We start from the raw sequence: 24,958 nt of genomic DNA, 5'->3' as shown, positions 1-24,958 counted from the left end.
TTTTGAGTAGACATATGGTTTCAACTCCTTTGGGGAAATACCAACCGGTGCAATTGCAGGATCATATGGTAAGAGGATGTTTAGTTTTGTAAGAAACTGCCGAACTGTCTCCCAAAGTGGTTGTACCATTTTGCATTCCCACCAGCAATAAATGAGAGTTCCTGTTGCTTCACTAATATTGAGCTTTTATGGAGATTTTTGTTACTTTGCGAAGTTTCAAAGGGCACGTTGAAAAAGCTTTCTAGGAAATTAAAGATGATCTTATCACAGATAGCTCTTTCCAGAGGGTAGACTGCAGTTGAATTTGAAATTGAGGCAAGTGAATTAAGTTTAATTTTATAATATGTGTCTTAATACCGTTCTTTTTCCTGTGGCTCTAAGTTGATTCTTGGACATTGACATGAATCTTAAAAAAATAAGAAAAGCTTCTAAAAGTTTTCTCATAGGCTTTCTTATTTTTCCTAGAGCCCATTATTTTTGACCATGTTGATAATTCTGTAAAATGAAGAAACTGAGAGTTCTCTTATGTAAGATTCTCTAGAGAAATATAATTCACTTATAATACTTTTATTTAACTAAAAATCAATGATATTTTTAAAATGAGTATGTAAAATTTAGGCAGTACATAAAACTTTTAACACCCTATGGTATGTTACACAGAACACTATTTTTATGGGAAGTAATTAGTTTTAAGGAAATTTTTTAAATGGTAATTAGTTTGGGCAATGCTAATCAAACAAAGTTATAGTGGAATGTTACCTCAGGATTTCTCAGAGCCTTTAACATATGAATGTGAGAATCATTTTCTGAACTCATTGGATCACAGATTTTTATAGATCAGAATATCCTGTTTCTCCAAAAATAAGACCTAGCCAGACAATCAGCTCTCCTGCATCTTTTGGAGCAAAACTTAATATAAGATCAGTATTATATTATATTATATTATATTATATTATATTATATTATATTATATTAATTACATTACATTACATTATATTAAGACCGGTCTTATAGTAAACTAAGACTGGGTCTTATATTAATTTTTGCTCCAAAAGACGCATGAGAACTGATTGTCCAGCTAGGCCTTATTTTGGGGGAAACACGATAGTGGTTTTCAAAACATTGTAAAGACAAGCAAGTTTTATATCAGGAAATATAATATTAAAGGAAAAACGAAGGCAAAATGCTGGTTAATAACTTTCATTTTTAGCATAGTTTGCAACTCACCCAGCGTCTTACTTCCTGTAACCCTACTCACTTGATGTGGTATTTGCTATACAAGGGCACCAGTCATCCCAGTGTGCCTGAGACTGAGGAGTTACCTGCAACTCCAGACTTTGTTCTAAAACTGGGAACAATCCCAGGCAAACCAGGACAGTTGGTCAGCCTGGTTACCCCAGAAACACAGAGATCTGTATTCAAATCCCATCTTTGTCACATAGTTTTGTGACCTTGGACAAAGTATAAATTGATAACTTGGATTCTTCGCCTATACAATTGGAACAAAATATTTGTTGCATAAGAGTTTTTAAAAGGGCTTAGTAGGAAACTATCCAGCTCAGATTTGGCACCTAGAGAACTAGGTCAACATGAATTTTTTCTTTGTCCCTCACTTCCTTTCCAACACTACAATGAAATAGAAAAGTCATTGCTCTCCTTCTTTCATTGATAAGAAACCTTGGACGCAGATACTTTAGTTAACCTGCCCAAGGCTACAAAGAAGTAAATGGTAAAATCAGGTTGAGCCCTGTCTTTTGATGCTATATGCAACGCTTTCTCAACTGTACTCAACTCAATTTCAAGTGTCAAGGAAAATTTGGAAAGTAGCCATTCATAGGAAATTTTATAACTCTTTCATAATACCTAAACTGTAGTACTTCTTTTTTGAGTGATATATACATTTTTTTCTATTTTAGGATGGCACTGATAATTGATTACATGTTTAGAACTAGGTGCTATGATTATGATGACCCATATTTTTTTTTTTAGCCTATTTATCCTCTTTGTATATTCATTAAATTCTAAATGTACATAGGACTTCCTTTCATCCCCTCTTTTTTTTTTTGGCTGTCAGAATAATGTTTTCTGATATTAATGAAGAATTACAGTAATATATTATTGAATAATGTCTGATGAATATTGGGCATAACAAAAATGTTTCAATACATATTTAATTTCATTAAATAAAAATAAGTCAAAACAATTACACATTTAAAATGGAATAGTGTGTTTGAAAAATGGACCATAAAATCATTTCCCCAGATTTCTTCCTAAAGCATGGATGTGATGTGATTGTGATATAACACTGCAAAACATAATGGCCCCCCACTGAAATATAATTTTCCAACTCAGCTGAGGGATTTCACAGAACATAAACATCAGGACAGAGATGATGCATTTGTTTTCAAAGAAGGAGATAGTTACAGTGTCATCATGTTCCCTTAAAATTAATTTACATCTACTTTAGTGAATGGTAGGATAAAACGGAAATATTTAACTATCCAATCAAAATGTGAACATATTTGTTTTGAAAAAGAAATGAGCCACAAATGCAGAACATAAACAAAATGAAACTCTGGATACAGAGGCTGTTGATTTTTCTCTTGGCCCAGAATTGTGTTTCTATGATTGTGACTTTTAATTTAAAATGATAATAGGCTGGAGACTTGATTAGATTTGAACATTTAAAAAAGGTTGAAAGGATTTTTCTTTTTAGCGTGCTCATGCTCTGAATCATAATTATAACATGCCGCATTGAATTAAACGCTTTTAGTTCATTCAACCTAATCTTATTTTTTAATGTACTTCCCCAACATCTAAAACATTAAGCAGATAGCTTTATAGTATTTCCTATAGTAATGTGAGCAAGCTGACTCAATGAAGATTTTTGCCTTTTAACTATTAAAATTTTTTAATACAGATTGCTATACTTTTTTAAAATACCCAAATTATTCATTGTAGGTTCTGTTTCCTATTCAGTGACCTAAACTTTATTGTAAGATTTATATTGATAATGAAGTAATTGCTTTATAAAACAGTAAACTATTCTGTTTTAATTTTCCTCTAAGAAAATATAAATGAACATGTAATTGAGGCAGATAAATCCTAATATGATATTTCTTATTTTTCCAGTTTTTTTTCTTAAGTAGATATGATTTAAAACAATGCTTTTGATATAATACAGTTTTTTAAATAGTATATGGATATTATAGAATACTTGGGAAAGAAATATAATTGAGTATGTTTTCTCCCTATTATTCTAACCATTTTGTTGTTTTGCTTTCCCTTTTTTGTTGAAGAGATATAACCATTTTTAAATTACTCTCATTTTTTGTAGAAAAAGGTTTTTTAATTAGTTGTAATATGTTTTTCATTGATTTAATAATTAGTATTAGTCATATTGTTACATAACCTTCATTAGTATCACTTTTTAATGGCTGCATAAAATTTGTTCAAGGCAGAAAACATATTTTTAAATATCCCCTTAGTGTCAGAAATTTAGGTTGTTTCTAATTTTTGCATATTACAAGTAATATTGAAATTAATATCTTTGTATGTAAATTCTCTGGATTTGAGAATATTGTCTTAAGACAGTTTCCCAGAAACTACATCTCTAATCTCGGAATATAAGTTGCCTAATTGGATCTGTAAAACACTATATTTTGCTAATTTCTTGCATACACAGTTTGAAGGAAAAAAGAATGCGGACTTTGGAAATAAATGGTAATGGGTTTTATTTAGATCTGTCTAGCTGAGGTATTTGTAGGAAACTCCAGTGTGACCATCCAGGGGATAGTCTAGATATGTAAAGAAAGACTCACATTTAAGCCTGCAACAACACTTAACTGGTAGCACATGAGAAGAAATTTTAGCGGGCAGCTCATACGGCCTGAAAATCATTTTCTCTTTTTCTTTCTTCCTGTCAACTGTCCCATCAAAATTGATTCATTCATATGATAAAATGAAAGTGATTCGACGAAACCAATTCATGCAAAGATTAATGATAACCTCACACTACCATTTTTAGCATTAAAAAAAATAGAGGCTTAAAAAAATATCCATATCCCTGTAGGGGATAATTCATACCACATAAATTATTTTCTCATTTGCCTTGTTGGAATATCACTCATATAAAAAAACAAACAAAACGGACATCTATCTACCATTGGACCAATTCATAACACTATAACAGATATATTGAAATTTTCTGTTTATATATCTTTTCACTGGACGGGCAGAGAATGTGAGTTCCATAAAGACAAAGTCCATATCAAGATCTTTGATCTCCTTTCCTCCCTTTCCTCCCTTCCCTCTTTTCCCCTCCCTCTTTCCCTCCCTCCCTCCCTGGCTCCCTTCCTTCCTTCCTTTTTATCCCCTCCTTCCATCCTTCCTTCTTATTAAGTCTCCTCAATCTGTCCAGCCCTGCCTCAGACTTTGAGAATTCAGTGGTGACAGACAAGTCAAACAAGTTTTCTACTTCCCTACAGTAAATATTGCAGTAGGGAGGAGAGATGAAGTAGACAAGAATACATGAACAAGATACTCAGATACTGGTAGAGACTATGCAGAGAAGAACAAGATCCCAGGAAGGAGAGTGACTGGGAATGGGCTGGACAGGAGGGGCATTTCTGAGGAAGTAATGTCTGAGCACATGGCTGCAATTTATGGAGCCATGGGCTGAATGACATCACTTAGAGCAGGAGGTTGATGTGGAAAGGCAAATTTAGAACACTCCTTTTAACAAATTTTCTTATGAAGGAAACAGAAAAAGAGGATAGAAAATGGAAGGAGATACAGACCTAAGAAGCAGTTATTATATCTATCTATCTATCTATCTATCTATCTATCTATCTATCTATCCTGTTTTCCCAAAAATAAGACCTAGCCAGACAGTCAATTGTAATGTGTCTTTTGGAGCAAAAATTAATATAAGACCTGGTTTATATTATATTATATATTATATTATATTATATTATATTATATTATATTAAAGACCCGGTCTTATTTTACTATAAGTACCTTATTTTACTATAAGTATTTTACTATAAGTAAAATAAGACCGGGTCTTATGTTAATTTTTGGTCTAAAAGACACATTAGAGCTGACTGTCCGGCTAGGTCTTATTTTCGGGGAAACATGATATCTACAACTGTCATCTATCTATGTCTCCGTCTGTCTCTGTCTACCTATATGTATCATCTATCCCATTATTTGTGGCTGGAGATATAAGAGCAGTTGAGTTGATAGTCAGAAAAAAATGGGGATGCGGATGCAGGCTATTGAGGGTGCAATTGCAGAAACAATGTCCTTAAGAAGATCAGAGGGACTGGACGAGTGCGCTGTTATAGTGACTGCCCCGAGGTAGGAGTACGGTCACCTCATGTAACACCTCGTGTGTTATCAACTCAGGAGGGAAACCGAGAGAATGTGGAGCTAGGTAAGTTACATGGTTGAAAGACAAGGAGGTTCTGTCTGATAGTTTCTGTTTTCTCAGTGACATGTAAGGCAAGATAACCAGCAAGAATTCAGAGAAAATGAAGTGTGTGGAAATATGGGTATTAGAGAAGATAAAAGAAGGTACAAAATAGTCATTTTTGAGAGTGGAAGAACTAAGTCACTAAAGAAAGGAGGATTATTTGGCAATACTGAGTGCCCACTTTGGATTTGTGGTTAAGAATTTTAGAGTGTCACAAAATCAGTATGATATTCCATTTCCCCCCAATTTCACTGTACTTTTCTTACCTACAGATTTAAAAATACTCAAGAACAGACATTTCCTTAGCATTCATTAAAGGCTCTATGTTAAAATGTGATTTATTATTACTGACAGTAGCACCATACGTTTGACAGGTGTAGTATATATACATGCACACAATAATACTTATCTAGCCACTGACAATGCTTAGTACACATGTAGTTTTTTTTCTGCTTGGTTCCCAGCTCCTGTAACTGTCCTGCTGTCCTATTGGGTTCAGAATATCATAAGTTTGGAACCAACGTTATCATAGACTATTGAAGCATGAAGGGGGCATAGAAATTAGAAACTGTGGTAGTTCTTCTACTTGGTTACCATAATCATCTAGAGGAAGTTAAAAAACAAAACAAAAAACCTCAAAAGTCCACTGTAGATCTATCTACATGAGCATCACTAGGGTTGATTAGAGACTAAGGATCCTGAAACTAATCAGTATTCTTTCCTTATTGTGAAATGAGTTCCTCATTAGACAGTGGAGAAATATTTATTGATTAATATGATAACATCCTGCTTCACCAGATCAGGCCATCAGGCCATAAAATGACGGTCTAAGGAGAAACTGGTTGTAAAAAAACAAACAAACTAAAAACAACAACAAAAAAACATTGACACAATTATTACCTATGTAAGGTCTCACCTGAAATAGCTGAGATATGAACATAGAAAATGTTGAGAGTCAAGACCACCTTCCATAGTCCCAATAGTCCATACTACTTCTCTTAGAATCTTAGGTTTCTAGATGCAGACATTGTGTCCAAATTCTTGGACTTGGCGTGGTATTATATGGTGGGCAACTGGATTGTCTTGTTGGCCAGTGAGCAGTGAGTCCTTGCATTTTCTCCCATTCTTATGAAATGTGCATGATACTTTTCAGTATACTTCTGCTCTGACCTATGATGCTGTTCAAGTGATGACTGAAGCTTTCCGCAACCTACGGAAGCAGAGAATTGAAATCTCCCGGAGGGGAAACGCGGGAGACTGTCTGGCGAACCCGGCAGTCCCCTGGGGACAAGGTGTAGAAATAGAAAGGGCCCTCAAACAGGTCAGTCACTTGACATGCGTATTAATGTGAATTAACAATGGCTACTTTTTTTTTTCCCTGCTGAATTAGTTATCTTGTTTTATTGTTTATGTTTAATGTGAAGGGAATATTATTTCCTAAGTATACAAAGGTAGGCTGAAGAGTGAAAAGAAACCTTATAAATGTAGTTTTCTTAACTTGAGCCCAGTGAGAGTAATCAGTACAGTTTGTATCTTTGATTGAAGTAAATTTATAACTGTGCTTCTTTCCCATTTCCTCATTAGGTTCAGGTTGAAGGTCTCTCAGGAAATATAAAGTTTGACCAGAATGGAAAAAGAATTAACTATACAATTAACATCATGGAGCTCAAAACTAATGGGCCCCGGAAGGTAAATCATTAGTGATTTAAAGACAGTTCTATGTGAGGAGGTAGTTAGCTAACCCATCAAAATCACCTCATCTTCCATAGAGTCCTGGAGCTATGCATTCCCATAGATAGAGTTTAACAACTTTCAGAAACAGATATTTTTTTGAATATGTTTTCATAAATCAAATCTATTCATTTCTGGTAAGTAACACTGAAATTTAACTTTAAATAACTACAAATAGAATGGTTAATACTTTTTTCCTTTTTTTTTTGGACCAAGGTAGAAAAAGAATTTAATGAGAAGAAAAAGAACTAATGCTGCAAGTTTATGGTCTAGAAGAGAAAGTATAGCTGGAGCAAATATGCATGTTAACTGTTCAATTTGGACTGTTATGGTTAAAATGCCATTGTTTGGACGTTATTTGTATTTCTAAAGGATCACTCACAAACAAATGATCCTTGGAGAATATGAAACGTGAACATGAAGAAATAAGGCATTTTTAAGAATTACGTTTCTTTGTTTTTATAGTCCCTGTCTATTCCTATTAGATTCACATATTATCAAAGACACATCTCTATTTAGAAGAAGGTTAGTTAATAAAGGCGTAATTTTAGATTCAGACATGGGTTGGAAAATCATTAAATGCTTTGCTAATAGAGAGGTCTTTGTCCAAGTGCATACCTTCTGTAACCTTTTTCAGATTGGATACTGGAGTGAAGTGGACAAAATGGTTGTTACCCTTACTGAGCTCCCTTCTGGAAACGATACCTCTGGGCTTGAGAATAAGACTGTTGTTGTCACTACAATTTTGGTAATTAGCTACATATGCCTATGTTTTACTTTATTTTTCTCTTATGAACAATATTTGCCACCTAGAATTGCTGTTTATATTTTAGGACAATAACTATCACAGTGTTGCTTTTGCAAAGTTTGAATCATTTATTGCATATTTACTCTGCCAAAAAGGACTATACGAGCACTAGCTAAAGCTTTCAAAACTACTCCCTGTCTCTTCAAGGCTGTAGTTTGACAGGTAATTCATAACCTGTGAACACAGGTGAACAACTGGGGAAAGTCTTAAAGAGCACATCTCCTATTTTTCTCAGGTGCTTCACCTTTTTATTCCCATACAATTCTGGGTACATTCTTTCTTTACATTTATTACATGTTATAATAATGTTGCCAATTTCTCTTTCTTCATAATAAAAGATGAACTCCTTAAAGGCAAAGATGATCTCCCTTCTTTTAACCCCAAGTTTCAACATATTAGTTGGCACATAGCTAGCACCAAATAAATGTATATTGAATGAGACAGAATTGTACTGGATCTTCAACATCTGGGCTTCGGATAGATGGAAGGGAGATGTAGATTATGACAAGCCGTTGGTGAAATAAAGTGGAGGAAATGGGGTTGACTAATAGTCCAAAATCCTGTGACAAAACGATTTTATTTTGCTAAGCAGTGATGTATAGTAGTAATTTGTGGGATTCATCATTCAAACAATATTGACAAAAAATACAGATAGGCTAATAAGGATTTGTATAAAAAGCACTGGTTGGCATTTAGAAATAGCTTAATAAGTGTCAGCTAGATATTTGAGGATTTTGCCTTCATCATGCCATTGAAAGGAACTCTCACTGAGACCACAAATATCCTTGATGCCACTTTTCAGTGGAGAGTATTGAGCTGTGTTGAGTAATTTTCTCATGCTTCCTCTTTCTTATATTTGCAGGGGGAGGCTACTATCTAGCTGCACTTGTAATATCATTCTAGGACATTATATCTCGTAGATGAAGTGGGAGCTGAAGTCTGACAGGATAGGATAGAACAGCACCATGGCAATGACCCTTTCAATCTTCTGCATATCACTGGCCAACAACCCAATTTCCATAACAACCTTGTTCTTGGACAGGTTGCAACAAGTTCAACGGTTTTGGGTGAATGATAGTTCTTGGGGTTGGCATAGACTTAACCCAGAAAAAGAATGTGGTGCATCAGAATTGAATAAAATGGATGTTGAATGGCCTTGTTAGCGGCCTCTCTAAGCCCTAGGAATCACAGACATGACAAGGAGACATGCCAACAGTTTCTGCTTTTGAGTCTCTTGGTTACTTTAGTATCGCTAGGGACAAGCCATGTTAATGAAATGCAATGATAGACATTTGAAGGCCTTTATTCAGAAGAATTATGCTTATTTTTTCCCTTCATATTGTTCACCATTTATATTCTACGATGTCTCTGGCTAACAGGCAGTTATTAAACCAGAATATTTGATTCAATGAGAATAAATAATTAACACAACTATTTTTATCAACTAAAGCACCATCTTTTCATATAGGAATCTCCATATGTTATGATGAAGAAAAATCATGAAATGCTCGAAGGCAATGAGCGCTATGAGGGCTACTGTGTTGACTTGGCTGCAGAAATTGCCAAACATTGTGGATTCAAGTACAAGTTGACAATTGTTGGGGATGGCAAGTATGGGGCCAGGGATGCAGACACGAAAATTTGGAATGGGATGGTTGGAGAACTTGTATATGGGGTGAGTACAACTCTTCTCATAGAAAGTCATTCAATTTGAACTGTTGTTGACAGAATGCCTCCCCTCCCTGAAAAGTACCTATGTCTGAGGTTGTTGGTTTCCTGCATTACTCTAAGAATACTATCTCATTTCCCTCTGAACATTTGAAGATTAAGAATGAAGTCAGAAGCAAATGTGCAGATTAAGTGAGACAGGCATTTCCTCTATCTTGTAGTATCTGGGTCATATGCATTTTTCAAAGTCTACAAAGGCATAGATGTAAAGATGGAATTATTGTAATCAAGCCAAGTGGGTGTACTATGTCGTTACGAAAAGGAGGGTTAATTGGGGAATGATATTTTTTGTTTATTCTTTACTAGGACTTTACCAGGGAAATAATTATTGCCATTTTCTTGATTTCCTTCCCTTCCCTTTTGATCCAATAATATAACCATGATTCCTTTCTGGTCATAACTCCAGGTACTACTTTCCTCTGTTTCCCTTACAGAAAGCTGATATTGCAATTGCTCCATTAACTATTACCCTTGTGAGAGAAGAGGTGATTGACTTCTCAAAGCCCTTTATGAGCCTCGGGATATCTATCATGATCAAGAAGCCTCAGAAGTCCAAACCAGGAGTGTTTTCATTTCTTGATCCTTTAGCCTATGAGATCTGGATGTGCATTGTTTTTGCCTACATTGGGGTCAGTGTAGTTTTATTCCTGGTCAGCAGATTTAGCCCCTACGAGTGGCACACTGAGGAGTTTGAAGATGGAAGAGAAACACAAAGTAGTGAATCAACTAATGAATTTGGGATTTTTAATAGTCTCTGGTTTTCCTTGGGTGCCTTTATGCAGCAAGGATGCGATATTTCGCCAAGGTTGGTTACTCACCTGCTTCAACTTTGTGCATTTTAGGTCTCAAGTGGACATTCATGGTGTTTATGAATTCACTCTAAAGAAGTAACCAGCTGCCGACTACCTGTCCAAGCAGTTTAAGACTCTTAAGGACAGATACTTATAATCGGCATAAGTCTGTGAAATATTTGAGCAACGTTCTTTGAATGTTGACCTTATATTTCCCTGGTGAAATTATACACACCATGGAGGAGCTATAAAATGCATAAGGTTTCTATCATTCCATGCCTTCTTGGAGGGGTACCGTGTTTTTGCTGCATATTCTCATTTTACAGTCATCTGTGTGTTGATACACAGACCTGTATATGGGAAAATGGGCAATATTACTTATTAACTATAAAAGCAACAGCTTGTTTACAAAACTTCATTGGCACACATCCCATCTCTTTTATTTACCCATCATTAATCAGCTCATGGAAATGGTGGGGGTGAGATTATAAAATTTGTGTGTTTTTTCAAGTTTAGGTTGCTGGACTAAAAGGAGGTTATAACATTTTACGAATATCTAGAAATACATGGCTGTGTAATAATAATGGCCAATTCATTATAAAAGCTTGTGCCATATTGAATGGCACTATATACATCATGGAATATATTCATACTCTTCTCTTCTCATTATGATATGTTAATTCCTGCACTAGAACACTCAGAAATGATGAATATATCACAAAACACATATGCCTTTGTTCACGTTATATACATGAATAAGAATGACAATCATAGTTTGTTTTTCAGAAGAATAAATCATACCTTTTCTAGTGTGATTGCTTTCACATTTAAAGCCTAAATGATTATTGATCCATTGTCATATTTTAATTTAGGATTGATTACTCTTCTTTGATTCTATGGTATATTTTAATAAATAGAGAAGGGGTGACTTTTTAAAACTATTTTCATTAAATTGTTAATTTTTTTTAGCACTTCGGGGGAAAATAAGTGATTAATTAAAAAAAAAACTATATGAGAAGCTCAAAAATTTGTATCTTTTGCAATCTTTACTGTATACTCCAAATATAGAGATAAAGAAAATATATGATGTATCCATAAATTATCAACTGCTTACTTCTCTGATAGTAGGGTGAATTTTTATGAATTATATGGATCTAAACAATCTTAATTCAATCACTTCCTGTAGCTTTTCTATGGAACTACACTGAATTAAAAATATACCAGTGGTATTTTTATGGCATATATAGTTATGTATATATAATTCTGATGACCTCTGACAAGATGTGTTAAAGCCATAGTTCTATCTCTACATTTAGTTAAACACATCTGATTTAAGTTAAACACATTAAGATAATTTTCTAATAACAAGGAAGAAAAATATTAACTGAATTGGGATATCAGAGAACATTCTGGTCCGTAAATAATGAAATGATTGATCTTTGGAAAGAAGACTACTAAAGTATAACGTTACCTAGTCTTGAGACAGAAGGCAATTATCTTAGGGTGACATGAACTATGCTCTGCCTTTTGAGTAAGTAGGGAGAGGTGTATGGGGGTTCATTATGGAGTCGGTATATTGACCTGGGTTCCCATGGATGGATCTTCAGTTTTGCTTGCCCTGCTCCTCAGGCCTCATGGCTCTGAAGGTCATTGTTTTGGTGTTCAGCGCTTGTCAAGGAGCAGAAAACATATTTACACATGGAGGCTGGAGCACAGGGCATATTTAACAATGTTACTCCAGGATCTACCAGGACATACACAACTAATTTTCAACAAGCCTGCTTCCTAAAACATGATTTTTTTTCCTGTGCTTTTGATTTCACTACAATTTCACATATAATAATTTTTATTTTCTGGTAACATAAATATATTTTAGATAGTGTATTTTTTTCTTTTTATTAATTAATATTTTTTGTCAGAATATATAGGATATGGGCAAAATTCACTTTATTAAAAATTTTAAGCATATATCTTTTATGTTATATGTGCATTTAAAAATTGAACATGCTATATAGTATTAGCAAATTTAATCATTTTTAAAATGAATCAAACTGTCTATTTAAAATGCAATGACAGTTACTTCAGTTTAGAAAAGAATAGAGCAGCTTAGCATCTAAAATAATAATAATGATGATACATGAAATGCACAGATCTCTTTAGAGATGCTCTTTAAATATTTTAAAAGATATTTATCATCTCTTTAAAATATTATATGGAACTACATTATTAATATTAATATAATACATTTAAATTTTAATCTAGAATAGTTTATTGAACAGAGTTGGTCGCTTGCCTGAAATTAAGTTTAGATTATCCTATCACAATTTTCTGAAGAGTAGAACCACAGAAATTATGAGAGCAAAATGCTCTAAAATTCACCTTTATTCCTCTGCTTGCTTCTGTTCCCCCCCCCGAATATCTCTAACGGATTCAAATGAATTAAACAAAATAACACTGTAAAATATTTGTTAAATAGAAAATAAAAAACAATCTTAGAATATGTTCATTTATTTGCTCTTTTAGTACAGATGCTGAGAGGGGAAAGTTTTCTTTTTAATTAGAAAAACTATTTTTTCACCATAAACATAAAATTGAATTTGCCCCTTTGCATAAAATGTCTCAGGAACTGTTTCAAAATCATTAATTGAACCTTTGAAAACACTAACGAGTAAATAATAAGTTGCTCAAAAATTTTGTTTTGAATTACGTATATCCAATAATTTTTTGAGATATACACTTTAAATAAATTGGCATACTGAATTCATTAAATCTGATTTAAGTACTGGAATAGAGCAAAAAAAGCATGTCTTATGTCTATTTTACAACTGGAAAGAAATGACTTTAAAAATGATTCTCAAATATATTGCAAATTAACACATAATGTATAATGTCAAAAGCATTACCATGCAATCGGATTTGTTTTAAGTTATTTGAACAGTCAGGTACTGAATCTACCCTCTTAAATAGAGGGTACATGTCATATAATTATACCTTCCATTGTTGTGGAATAAATAGTGAATGTTTTAAGAGTGGCTGTATTTACACAAGGGATTTCCTAAATTTAAAATGTATTTAATATCCTTTTCAAAATATAAGTGAGAAGTGATTAATTTTTTTCATCCTATCATATTTATTTAATTATTTGTATCTCTTGGAGACTGTGATAAGGGCTCTTAATATTATTCCTTTTGGTTTTCATTGCTTGCTCTCTCTTTATTTTAGCAACAGATGTTTTTTTACCTAAAAAAAAATACTTTTAAATTAGCGTCCCCCCTTGACTGAGTTTATTCTACATATATTACCCACTAATTTGATACAGTATCTGTGATTCATCAAGAGCTGTATTTCTTACTTTAATTGTGAGGAAGTTTGTTTAGGCCATAAATTGACCAATTTTTGTAATTTAAATGTTTAGAAATATTACTTCTTCACCACAGCAAGTATAGTTTTTAGACATAGCAGAGTTATTAACATGATAGAAAATATTACTATATTTGTTTGTTAATAGTTCTCTAATTCCTTTATATGTAGAATCCCACCAATTTTTAAAATAATACTATATATATATATTTCTGTATCTACATATATATGTTTATCTACCTAGGATTTAAAGTAAATTATTGCAAATCTATTCAGCTTTTAAAAAGTATTTTTGTGTAAGAATTTATGGAAATATTATCTTATATTTCAAACTAGGAATCAATATCTTGGCAAAAGTTAAAATGTCTAATTTGTTTTCCTTGAGTTTTCTTTTTTTCTTAAGCAGGAGGAACAAAGGAACAGGGTGATAGCAGTCCATGCCATGAAGCATCAGATTTTTATTCATTAGGAATTATATTTTGTGTCATACCTTTGTTTGTAGTATCATTTCTTTTCCATCTTCTATTCTGTACTATATCTAAAACCTGGGTTTTGGCACACAAACACACACACACAAAAAAAAAAAACAACTATTGAGATATTGGACTGTTTAGGAGGCTTTTGGAAATTCATTGGCTGAATTAAAAGGAGGGGTTCTTCAGTGTTTAAAGCTATTCTATGGTGCATACTCATTTATTATGATGGTTTTGTTTGTCAACATTGTTCTGAGTATTGCTGGGTGATCTTAGATTCCGTTGTTTATGCTTGCTTATACCATGAGTGAGTAAAGTAGTATGAGCACCAGATGGATTATTTGCCCATTTCTTGAAATAGCTTTGTTATGGGATTTCATACCATAAACGATTTGGGCGTTACAACAATGAAAGAGTCTCAGTAATTTTAAGTTTTGGCCTCTGGGTGTCTCAACAAATCTAACTAATCTGTATTCCTTGTCCAGAATGTTTAATAATTTTCAGTTTCATTTGAAACATATAAAGTTAAATATTCCACTATAAGTCAATATTTGCATAATACTGCTAACTTGTGTTTTTATTAGGTCATTCATTTCACTTTACAAATCCATTTCATACTTGTTATTAGATCCCTCTCTGGGCGCATTGTTGGAGGTGTGTGGTGGTTCTTTACCCTGATCATAATCTCCTCCTACACGGCTAACTTAGCTGCCTTCCTGACTGTAGAGAGGATGGTGTCTCCCATCGAAAGTGCTGAGGATCTTTCTAAGCAAACAGAAATTGCTTATGGAACATTAGACTCCGGCTCCACTAAAGAGTTTTTCAGGGTAAGAGATTCTTCTTCGTAATTTCTGATTTTGTTCTTAAAATGTAACCTATGTACACTTTGTCTCCGTTTCACCTCTTCCCATGATCTAGCCAACGGTGCTATGTGAAGGTAATCTCCATCTCTGTCTCTATTTCGGTTCATGAACTTGTCTCTATCCCACTACCCTCCCTCTCCCTATCCTTAGCTCTATCTCTGTCTATTTTGTGATTCTTAAGTCCTTTGGAGTAAAACACACTACTGCAATAAAATCTTAGTTTCATAAAATTTGATTCTCCTTTTGGAACACATTTGAAGCAAAGTATAGTTAAGTTTAGCGTGACTATTTTTCAAAGCAAAAGGGTGTTGTTTTTTGTTTGATTTTAAATATGATTGCCGTCTATCCTACACAGTGTACAGATGAAAACTCACTTTCAAATCAGTTATGTTAATCCTATGTCAGGAAACACATGATGTTCTTATGTGAAAATTATGAATTTTCTGACAAATCCTCTAAGAAGAAGCTAGCAAAGGCCTTCATCTTTCTAACTTTTAAAATGTGTAGGATAATTATAATGTGCCTGTTAAATGTATTTTTTTTCCTTTAATTTGTGGCCTTATGATCTTTATTTATAGCAAAAGACCAATGGCCTGATGTTGGTATAATTTTCTTTCATTATACTATTATATCTACATATGAACTCATTCTATTAAAATGTTGAAATACACTATAAACTTAGGTCTTAAGTCAACATATATGACATATGAGGATCTCTGGTAATTCACAAATATCGTTAACACATCTGAATTTGTTTGAGTAAGATCCAGGACAATTTACTCCAAAATTAGGATTAGGACTTCATTTCTCATTTGAAATCATAAATTATAATTTAAAGACTGTCTCATCTTAACATTGCCTCTGGTCTCTTTTCCAAATAACTTCAGTTGGACTGAAGAGATGATGGGAGAAAAAGCAGTGGGGGTGGACATTGATAAAAGATAATAACCTGGATATGTGTGGCGAGTATATGAAACTGATGCTTTTGTTAGGCACTGCAATTTAAGCACAGAAGTGTGGTCAATCTGTCAGAAGCTACTGTGACTTTAGTGCAGTTCTAGGTCTGAATGCTGCAGTACAGATTTACAGCTGACCACCATTTCTGAACATGTGTTTTAATATTATTAATATAACAGTGTTCTAGCTTGGTCATAACAATGCATCTATTGAAATAAATTAGAACAGCACACGTTCTTAATCAGAAGTGTGTTTGAAGCTTTTTTTATTATTATTTGCATTCTAACAGGGTTTGCTTTCATTTTATTTTTATATTTTACTAGTATCCCTCCCTCTTGAAGTAAATGAGATCTATGGTTTACTTAGTGCTACTTAGATTGATGAACATAATCTTAATTGTTTCCAGACACTCTCTTCCAGGTGAGTGTACATCTGGTGAGAGTTATTGTCATTAGCTTGTTCAGACAACAATACTACCAACTACTCTCAACTATGGCACTTTCACGTCCCCGTAACTTTTCAATATACCTAAAAAACGTCAATGACAGAAACATATGCCAGATTCACCAAGATGCCAAGATATACAAATTCTCTAGTAGGCAAGATGAGAAGGCTAGATGATGCTGGTCAGAAGAATGCTGCTACTCTTGTATTCTAGTATTTCAGTGCATTGATCCCATAGAGATCATGATTTTTGCCATAATTTGTGGATTATGGAATTTACATTCCCTAGAGTAATAGAGAAGTAATATTGAGTGTTTAGGCAAACTGAATGTTTTTATTAGTATAGCTTCCCAAAGCAGTTTCTCTGATAAACAGACATTATCTTTTTAAATCTCACAATATCTCTGTCTGATAGCCATGGCAAGGATTTTGGTTTGCAGGCTATGCATTATTAAACTGAAGCTCAGATAAATTTGGAGATTTGTCCAAATTCAGGCAGCTTATAAGTGTGCAGAGTTCTTTTACTCCTACAGAGTTTTTTTTGCACACTATTTTTCCTTGAAGAGAAAGGTCTCTGGATTTATTTCACTGTCCCCATGCTCTGTTTTGGTCACATATATGTTTGCTTATGTAATTTTAGAGGATTATCATGGTAGAAATTCAGGGAGGGCTTCACAGTTCTTGTCAACATACCTTTCAAAGGAACTATTGATGAATCAACTTTGGTTGGCCAGGTCTCAGTGCATTAGAGCTTGTAGTTAGCTCCTCATTTTCTAGAGAAAGACGGATATGGGCTCAAAATTACCTAAAAGCCACACTATTTATTCTGTTTGTACCAATAAGGGGAAGCTAACATAACAGCACACATCACCAAGTGAGTAGGAGCTTGCCATATTAATTCCTCCACTGAATTATATAACATGGTTGTGATTTGGGAAATGATGTACACAAAAGGTTTTTTTAAAGTTAGATTAAATGAAAAGGTGCTGCTAAATCATGAGTAATTTCAAGTAATTTTTTTAACTGTATGAGTGTTTCATAATTGGGTACCATGATAATAATAGTGAAGACAATCTTAATTTTGCTTCTGATTCCCAAGAATATTTTCTAGGATTCTGTGGCTTCCCAACTATATCTGCCATGTATCAAACCTTTTCACATATGGTTCCTTGCATTAGTATATAGGAGATTGAAAAACAGATTCTCTTTTCAAAAAAAAGTTTCTTTTTATAGTGCTATTTAAAATGTATTGACTAAGAAAAAGCTAATTCATAGACATTATAAAAGCAAGCTATAATTGATTTTCATTAATATTTTTTTTCCCTTAAGTCCTAGGATATATTTCAGTCTTTCTATAAGCAGTAGTTCAGCCAAATTTCTAAGTTTTTAGTGGAAAGTGTTGCAAAGGAAATTCTCCTTGCTTCTTTTTATAAAATTAACATTCACCACACATCTCCGTCTTCCTCTCTTTCAACTGTCCTTTAGCTCTAGGCACGTTTGGGGCTCCTGTAAGGTGGATTCAAGACAGGGTGAAAACTGGCAGATTGATTATCACGGTGCCCAAGTCTGTCAGGAAAAAGGATATAGATGGAGTAGGCTGAAGCCAGACTGAAGCCACGCATTGTACTCTCTGTCCTCTGGCCATCTGTTATGCTTACTTTCAGACTCAAGGCAGCTAATTACATGTGAAAGAAAGAACTTTCACCATTTTTAACATTTGGTAACATTTAAAGTTCCCACAGTTATGTTTCCTAATGTGGTTCATTTTGGCATTATTGATAGTTTTCTTTTTTCCTTCTTATGCTGTTATGACTAAGATTTTATTATTTATATTATTTAAAATGTTCTATCACAGAGTTTATCAAGTTAACTTTGTTTTTATCACAGCAAAAGCATTGGATTTAGTCATTGGAGAAGTTGATTTGAGACGTTCGGTCATTGTCTAAATTTTAAAGATACATAACTTGTGAAAGAGTTAAAAATAACTTGTTTAAGATCATTTAGAGTAAATGGTCAGGTTTATAACAAAATTCTGAACTAGTTTCCTGTCTCAATATTAACTGTGTCCTAAAAATATACCTTTTTGGGGAAAGAAATCACCTTATATCAAATTATAAGATAAATATTTTATCTAGTTTATAGGGATCTGTTTTGTCCTAAGGTGATGTCAATTAGTCAATTTAAACCTAAATTTCTTTTCAGATTTCAGTTAAATAATTGAATAATAAACTGTGTTATATTAATATTGCTTTAGTGAAGTCCGTGAGTATGTATTCGTTTTAGAATTCCAATTTAAGCTTTAAAAGTTTTAACTTAAAAACTACACATTCCTTCAGTGATAATCAGTAACACAAATATGAGAATGAAATATTTGCTTTGTTCTGCAAGAGAAAACTAAATGTAGGATGATCTTGGAACCACCGAGAGGTGTGAGGAAAAAGACCCTGCATCTTCAGTTTCAGGGTTTTCTGCATATGGAACCCATGTACATCCTTGTATGGTGTGAATGATCAAGTCTGACTCACTTCGGAGCTGCTGATCAGTCCTAATTATAGTGCCACTGTAGTGTACCTATAATTAAGAAAGAATTAGGCTGTCAATTATAAACCACTATTTTTAGACTTTCACATTTTGATAATTTCTTTTCTCAGTAAAACAGGGCAGATCTTAGATGAGTCTCCGTAGAAAAAGATTTTATAAGACCTGTGTGCATTGTGTTCCTACAGAAACTTAGATTTGGGGGATAGGAAATGGCTTCTATATATGAACCTATCATTGGCCTGTCAATCACGAAGCTCACTTATTAACTTGCAGATAGAAAGTGCTTGTTCACGTCTCTCCTAAATCTCCCACACTGCAATCATGCATTTCCTCTGCTTCTCTTTTCTGGGAGGATGAGGGACAGAGTGTCTCCACTGAATAAGTGATCTACTTTAGGTATGCTGACTTTGGAAGGAAGAGATTCTAAAACATTGTCAAAATAAAGGTATTCCTTCTTACTTAATGAAGTTAATTATTCCATTCTCAGAAGATACATGTGGCCTGATAATAATCCATGAAACTATACTGTTGTTACACAGCATCGTAGATTTTTTCACAGTTTACAAATAGTGTAAACGACAGATAAATAGTATTAATGCAGATGTTCCTTACCTGCGTGAAAGGACTAGTTTGAAATTTTTCTTTTATATATACATATGATTTATGATCATATGTGATCATATATATGATTTATGATATAATAATCACAATTACCAAGGAATTACAATAATTTATAGTTTTAAAGTTGGCAAGCTTTATTTAACTCCCACTGTGACATAAGACATATCTATTTATATTTACATATAAAACCATTAATTGAAATATAATTACACATAAAAATGCTCCATCCTAACATCTTCCCTCTAGAACTACATTAAGTGTGATTTCATTAAAGTTACATTTAGTTTTAGTTACTGCTTGTGTTCAGCAATAATACAGGATGCCTTCTTTATGGATATTCTATAGACCAGATTTTCACTCATTTATGGTAGCTCTCCATATTTATTTCATTATTTCTGGTACAGCTAATGGTTTCTCTGCCATGGTTTCTTATATGTCATCTATTTCTATGCAGGCAGAAATATGCATCTATACTTCTAGTTTTGTATATATGAATATAAGTATATATACTTCTAGTTTTCAATATATGAATGCATATGTGTATATATAATATATATAATATAATATATATTATATCTTTCAAATATTTTAGAGATGAAGTGGATACAGCTAAATATATATATTAGAAAGTTACTAATATCAAACTAGAAGCTTTATGGACTTTTCACTCATGGCTAAACATTTAAATGGCTTCTATAATATGAGGTACCAAATAAATGCTGAATGTAAATAAATTAGCAATAAATAGCACTAAATGGATGCAGTGTAAGTCACTCATGGCATGGTTAGTCATATCTATTACAGATTTTTCTTCCTTCACTTTTTTTTGGGAGCTTGATTATTGCATAGCAATCTGCATAGCTGACAACTCAGCATGGCCAAGGGTTCTCTAAATGATCCAGGAGACATTGAAATCATTTCCTCTCTGGCTGGCAGTTTTCCTTTCTCCGACATTTTAATTTTCTCACTCTTCCACAAGACATCTGAGGACAGTACTAAAGTCTTAAAAATGTTAAAGATACATTTAGCCTGAGTTCCCCGAGGAGAGCCTGTGTTCTGTAAGTTCAGCTAAATGTAACCAGTTTAACAGTCTAGGAAAAGGTCAAAATCTTGGAAGACATAGCCAATGTTTCCTTTAAAAATTAGTATTCCGTTTAAAGACCTTGAAATTCATTCAGTAGTCCCAAAATTCATAGGAATATGAATAAATGTATGAGAGACTATATGGAATCATGTTTCCCATGATCAAAGTGCTACGGAAGGAAAAAGAAAAAGGTATGTCTACTTGCTGAATTATGATCATGGTCCAAAGTGTCACCTCTCTCCCAGTAAATATGTTAATTTGGTCATTCCCTTCTTTCCATGGCCATGCTCAGCAAATGTCAGTGTGCGCTCAATCAGATCCTTTCATTTCCAGACCATCCTTGCAATACAAAGGGGAGATGAGAACTGCCATGATCCACTGGATGAATCATTTGACGCTAATGAGATCACTTTAGGCTTTCTAGTAGTGTCCATATTAAAGAGAAAATGCTCCTTTCCACACTATCATCACATCATGAGGACAATTATTCTAGCCGAAAAAGTTCAAACAATAGAGATATAAAGTGGAATTAGCCTCTCATCTCAAAACTCTTCTAAAACTCCTGTTTAGGTGCCTCAGAGAAGATGAATTTCAGCATAAACCTGTACATGTACTTCATATGACTTAGTGTTCGATTCACTTTATTATTGTGTTTATGTAAGAGAATCATTTCTACTGGCTCTATCGGATGTCTCACACTAGTTGCCATGGTAATAAACACAGAGCTCTGCAGAGAAAAGAAATAGGATTGTGCAATCATTTAAATATACTGGAATTAAAATCTGAACTAAACATAAGCATCGTTGACAAAATTTTGGGACTTCTTTAACTAGACTTTCGATATTTGAAGGAAAACTAAAGTAATTTACAATTTACGTTTCCAGCACATATGATCCAGATCATAGTGAGTGATTATCATTGCTAGTAAAGGTGGCTGCTTATCTTTACAGAGAAATGAGATTTTAGAAATGAAATGGCAATTAGGAAAATCAAGCAATGCCAAATAATGTCAGGGTCCCAATGACATTTAGGATTACATTTAAAGAAACAAAGAAAATGCCAGGGGGGAGATATCAGCAAGATGGTAGAATAGGAAGCGCCAAACCCTCCTTCCCACTAGAGACACTGCTCAACAACAAATCACTGACCAATCCTCCTGGTGAGAAACCCAGAAACAGATTAAGAGGCTCTTGCACACCAAGTCAGCTACGTAAGCCAGGTAGGAAAATTCATAACATTCACTCACCATAGTTCCTCCCCCAGTGCAGCGCAGTACAATTAGGAGGAAATATCCAGCTCTTGGCTTTCCCTCACAAGAGGGAAAGAGAAGACTGGACTGGACGTCCAAGTTCTGACTTTTCAGGGTGGCTTCCTGAGGAACTCATTTCTGTCTTGCCTGATTATAAGCACTGACAAGGAAGCTACCAGTTTGGGGACCACCGAGAACAAAGGCAAAGGTTTGAACTAGCACACAATCACTTGTCATAGACCTTCTCCTTTTGTTTGGTAAGGACAGTGGGACAAGACCTCCAACTCCCAGCTTCCCCTGGGGAGGGAGAAGTTGGAGGGGGGTTTCAATGTTTTGGGTTTGGGGGAGGCTGCCCAGGGGACAGGTTTCTGTCTTACCTGTCATGTGGTATAATATGGATGAACCCTGAGGATACTATGCGAATAGAAATAAGCCCATCATAGAAAGACAGATACTCTATGATTCCACTTACATGAAGTATGTAAAGTAGTCAAACTCATTGAAGCAAAAAATAGAATGGTGGTTGCCAAGGGCTGGAGGGAGAGGGAAATAGAGAGTTGTTGTTTAATGTGGATCGAGTTTAGTCATACAAGATGAAAACGGTCTAGAAATTTTCTGTACAACAATGCGTAAATAGTTCCCAATTCTCTACTGTATACTTAAAAGTTTGTTATGAGGGTAGATTTTATGTCATATGTTTTATACTACAACAAAAATAAATAATGAAAAAAATATAGCTTGCTTTAAGGATGTTGTTTGCTGAAAACCTGAGTGGTTTTAATACAAATTGTGGTAAGCCTCATTTAATATCATTCTGCAAAATTCTTTTGATACTCTTCCTCCCATAGTTCATGAAACCCTAATGCTTTTTCATGTTTTCTCTCATTTCTCTACCCACTCTGTTCTTTCCTTCATTGACTTCATAACTTCTGTCCAGACTATGTACTAAGGCTACGTGCTTTTCTCCTACTACAGCTCATTTTGTAATAGTTTTACAAAAAACAATTTTACAGTCTTTTACATTTAAATGCCATTCATATTTAATATCCATAGCTATGCAAACTATTAAAGATGAAGCTTTAAAAGTCAATATTATTTTAACTTCATTAAAATAGGTATTGAAGATCTACATATATACAGTGGAATATTGCTTGGCCATACATAAAAAGAAAGAAATCTTAACCATTGTGACAACATGGATGGACCAAGAGAATGTCATGCTAAGTGAAATAAGTCAGGCAGAGAAAGACAAATACCATATGATTTTACTTACATGTGGAATCTAAAGAACAAAATAAACAAACAAAACAGAAACAGACTCATAGATACAGAGAACAAGCTGATGGTTGCCAGATAAAAAGGGGTTTCGCAGGGCTGGATAAAAAAAGTGAAGGGATTAAGAAGTACGAATTGGTAGTTACAAAATAAACATGGGGATGTAGAGTAAAGCATAGGAAATATAGTCAATAATATTGTAATAAGTATGTATGGTGCTGGGTAGGTATGAGACTTATAGGAAAGATCACTGTATAAATTATACGAATGTCTAACCACTATGCTGTACACCTGAAATTAATATAAAATAACAGTGAATGTCAACTGTAACTAAAAAAATAAAAGATTAATTAAAAACTTCAAAAATGCAGTATTGAACATATGGGGATGCTGAAGATTACTAATGATGCACAATACAGAATATGACAAGGAACACACAAATTCAAATATCGATTCCATTGATTCACTTTGACTATATGCTATGTTGGAAATTACGTCTAAATAAATGACGGACAATAGACACACTTTACTGGGAGGAGGAACCCTATGATTAAAAGTTAAAATTCCAGTGTATGCTAGTGAATTTTTAAAATTCCAATCACAAATAAGTGACTAGAACTCAGATAGCATTTTTGTAAAGATTGCAGATTTGTAAACATCAAAGAATAATGGAATACGACTTCGGTGAAATTCTTTTTGCCTGCCAACTCTTGTGGTTTCCAGGGACAGACTGAATGTCTGCTGACATCCATAATGAAACAATGGGCCATGCTATGAGTTCCATAGGAAGAATAAAAAATCAAGTATAAAGATGATCTCCTAAAGGAAGGACAACTATCTTTTATCTTAAATACAAATTTTTATAGAATGCTTCCCAAATGGACTAGAACACTGTGGTTATTAATTCACACTATGACATTCTAATCTTTATATTTAGAAAGCTTTAGTCCGTTCTTCCACTTATAGGTAGAGTTACCTTCTTATTAGATGTTATACTACCTCAGACCTTTTAATGTTTCTAGGAAAAGGGGGAGGTTTTCATGAAAAAATATCTCCATTCATGTCTGAAATGAAATCTAGAGATTGTCACAATGGGGAGCACAGTTCTAAAAAACCTCTGCATGTGCACTCCTGGGGTAAATTACATCAAGCATTTCGAAATCTGTACTTAGATAGTTTGGATCTCATTTATATTTGAAAATCATTTAGAACTCCCATTCGAGCCAAAAAAGAAAAAAAGTGAAAAATGCTCTGCTGATATTGTGAGAAGGTATTTTGATATTTTGATAGAAGTTAGTGAGTAAATGGATTTCTTTTTTTGACAATAAACTGTATAGTAGACTAAGAGGCGAAGAAAGTTTGCAGCACCTCTGTTTCCTACTGATTCTTGAATAAGTGTGTACGTTTCATAAGGATAATAACCATTTCCTATAAAAAGACATTTTGTTTTTCCTAAGGATGAAAAGGTTTGTTTAGCTGGTAGAAAAAAAAAATGTCTGTATTACTGTATATGAGGAAGAAATAAATGTAAGATAAAATGACTACTGGCTTCTTTCC

At 33.8% G+C, this 24,958-nt stretch overlaps 1 protein-coding gene across 7 annotated transcripts in view; it reads left to right on the top strand.

Annotated features, from left to right (window-relative positions):
- Positions 1-24,958, top strand: part of GRIA2 (glutamate ionotropic receptor AMPA type subunit 2) — a 121,701-nt gene that overhangs the window by 88,484 nt on the left and 8,259 nt on the right. For all 7 annotated transcript variants that reach the window (XR_012498169.1, XM_019733153.2, XM_019733150.2 and 4 more), the window contains exons 7-12: positions 6,630-6,797; positions 7,061-7,165; positions 7,845-7,955; positions 9,484-9,690; positions 10,178-10,548; positions 14,996-15,194. Coding sequence is in view for 6 of the 7 variants with exons in the window: in XM_019733153.2 (XP_019588712.1) it covers positions 6,630-6,797; positions 7,061-7,165; positions 7,845-7,955; positions 9,484-9,690; positions 10,178-10,548; positions 14,996-15,194 (1,161 nt within the window). In the remaining variant the exon portion in view is untranslated. The remainder of the gene's footprint in view (positions 1-6,629; positions 6,798-7,060; positions 7,166-7,844; positions 7,956-9,483; positions 9,691-10,177; positions 10,549-14,995; positions 15,195-24,958) is intronic.

The sequence above is a fragment of the Rhinolophus sinicus genome, linkage group LG07 (assembly GCF_036562045.2).
Source record: "Rhinolophus sinicus isolate RSC01 linkage group LG07, ASM3656204v1, whole genome shotgun sequence".
NCBI lineage: Eukaryota > Metazoa > Chordata > Mammalia > Chiroptera > Rhinolophidae > Rhinolophus > Rhinolophus sinicus.
The sequence above is the reverse complement of the archived record's forward strand: the minus strand, read 5'-3'. Positions and strand labels throughout refer to the sequence as shown.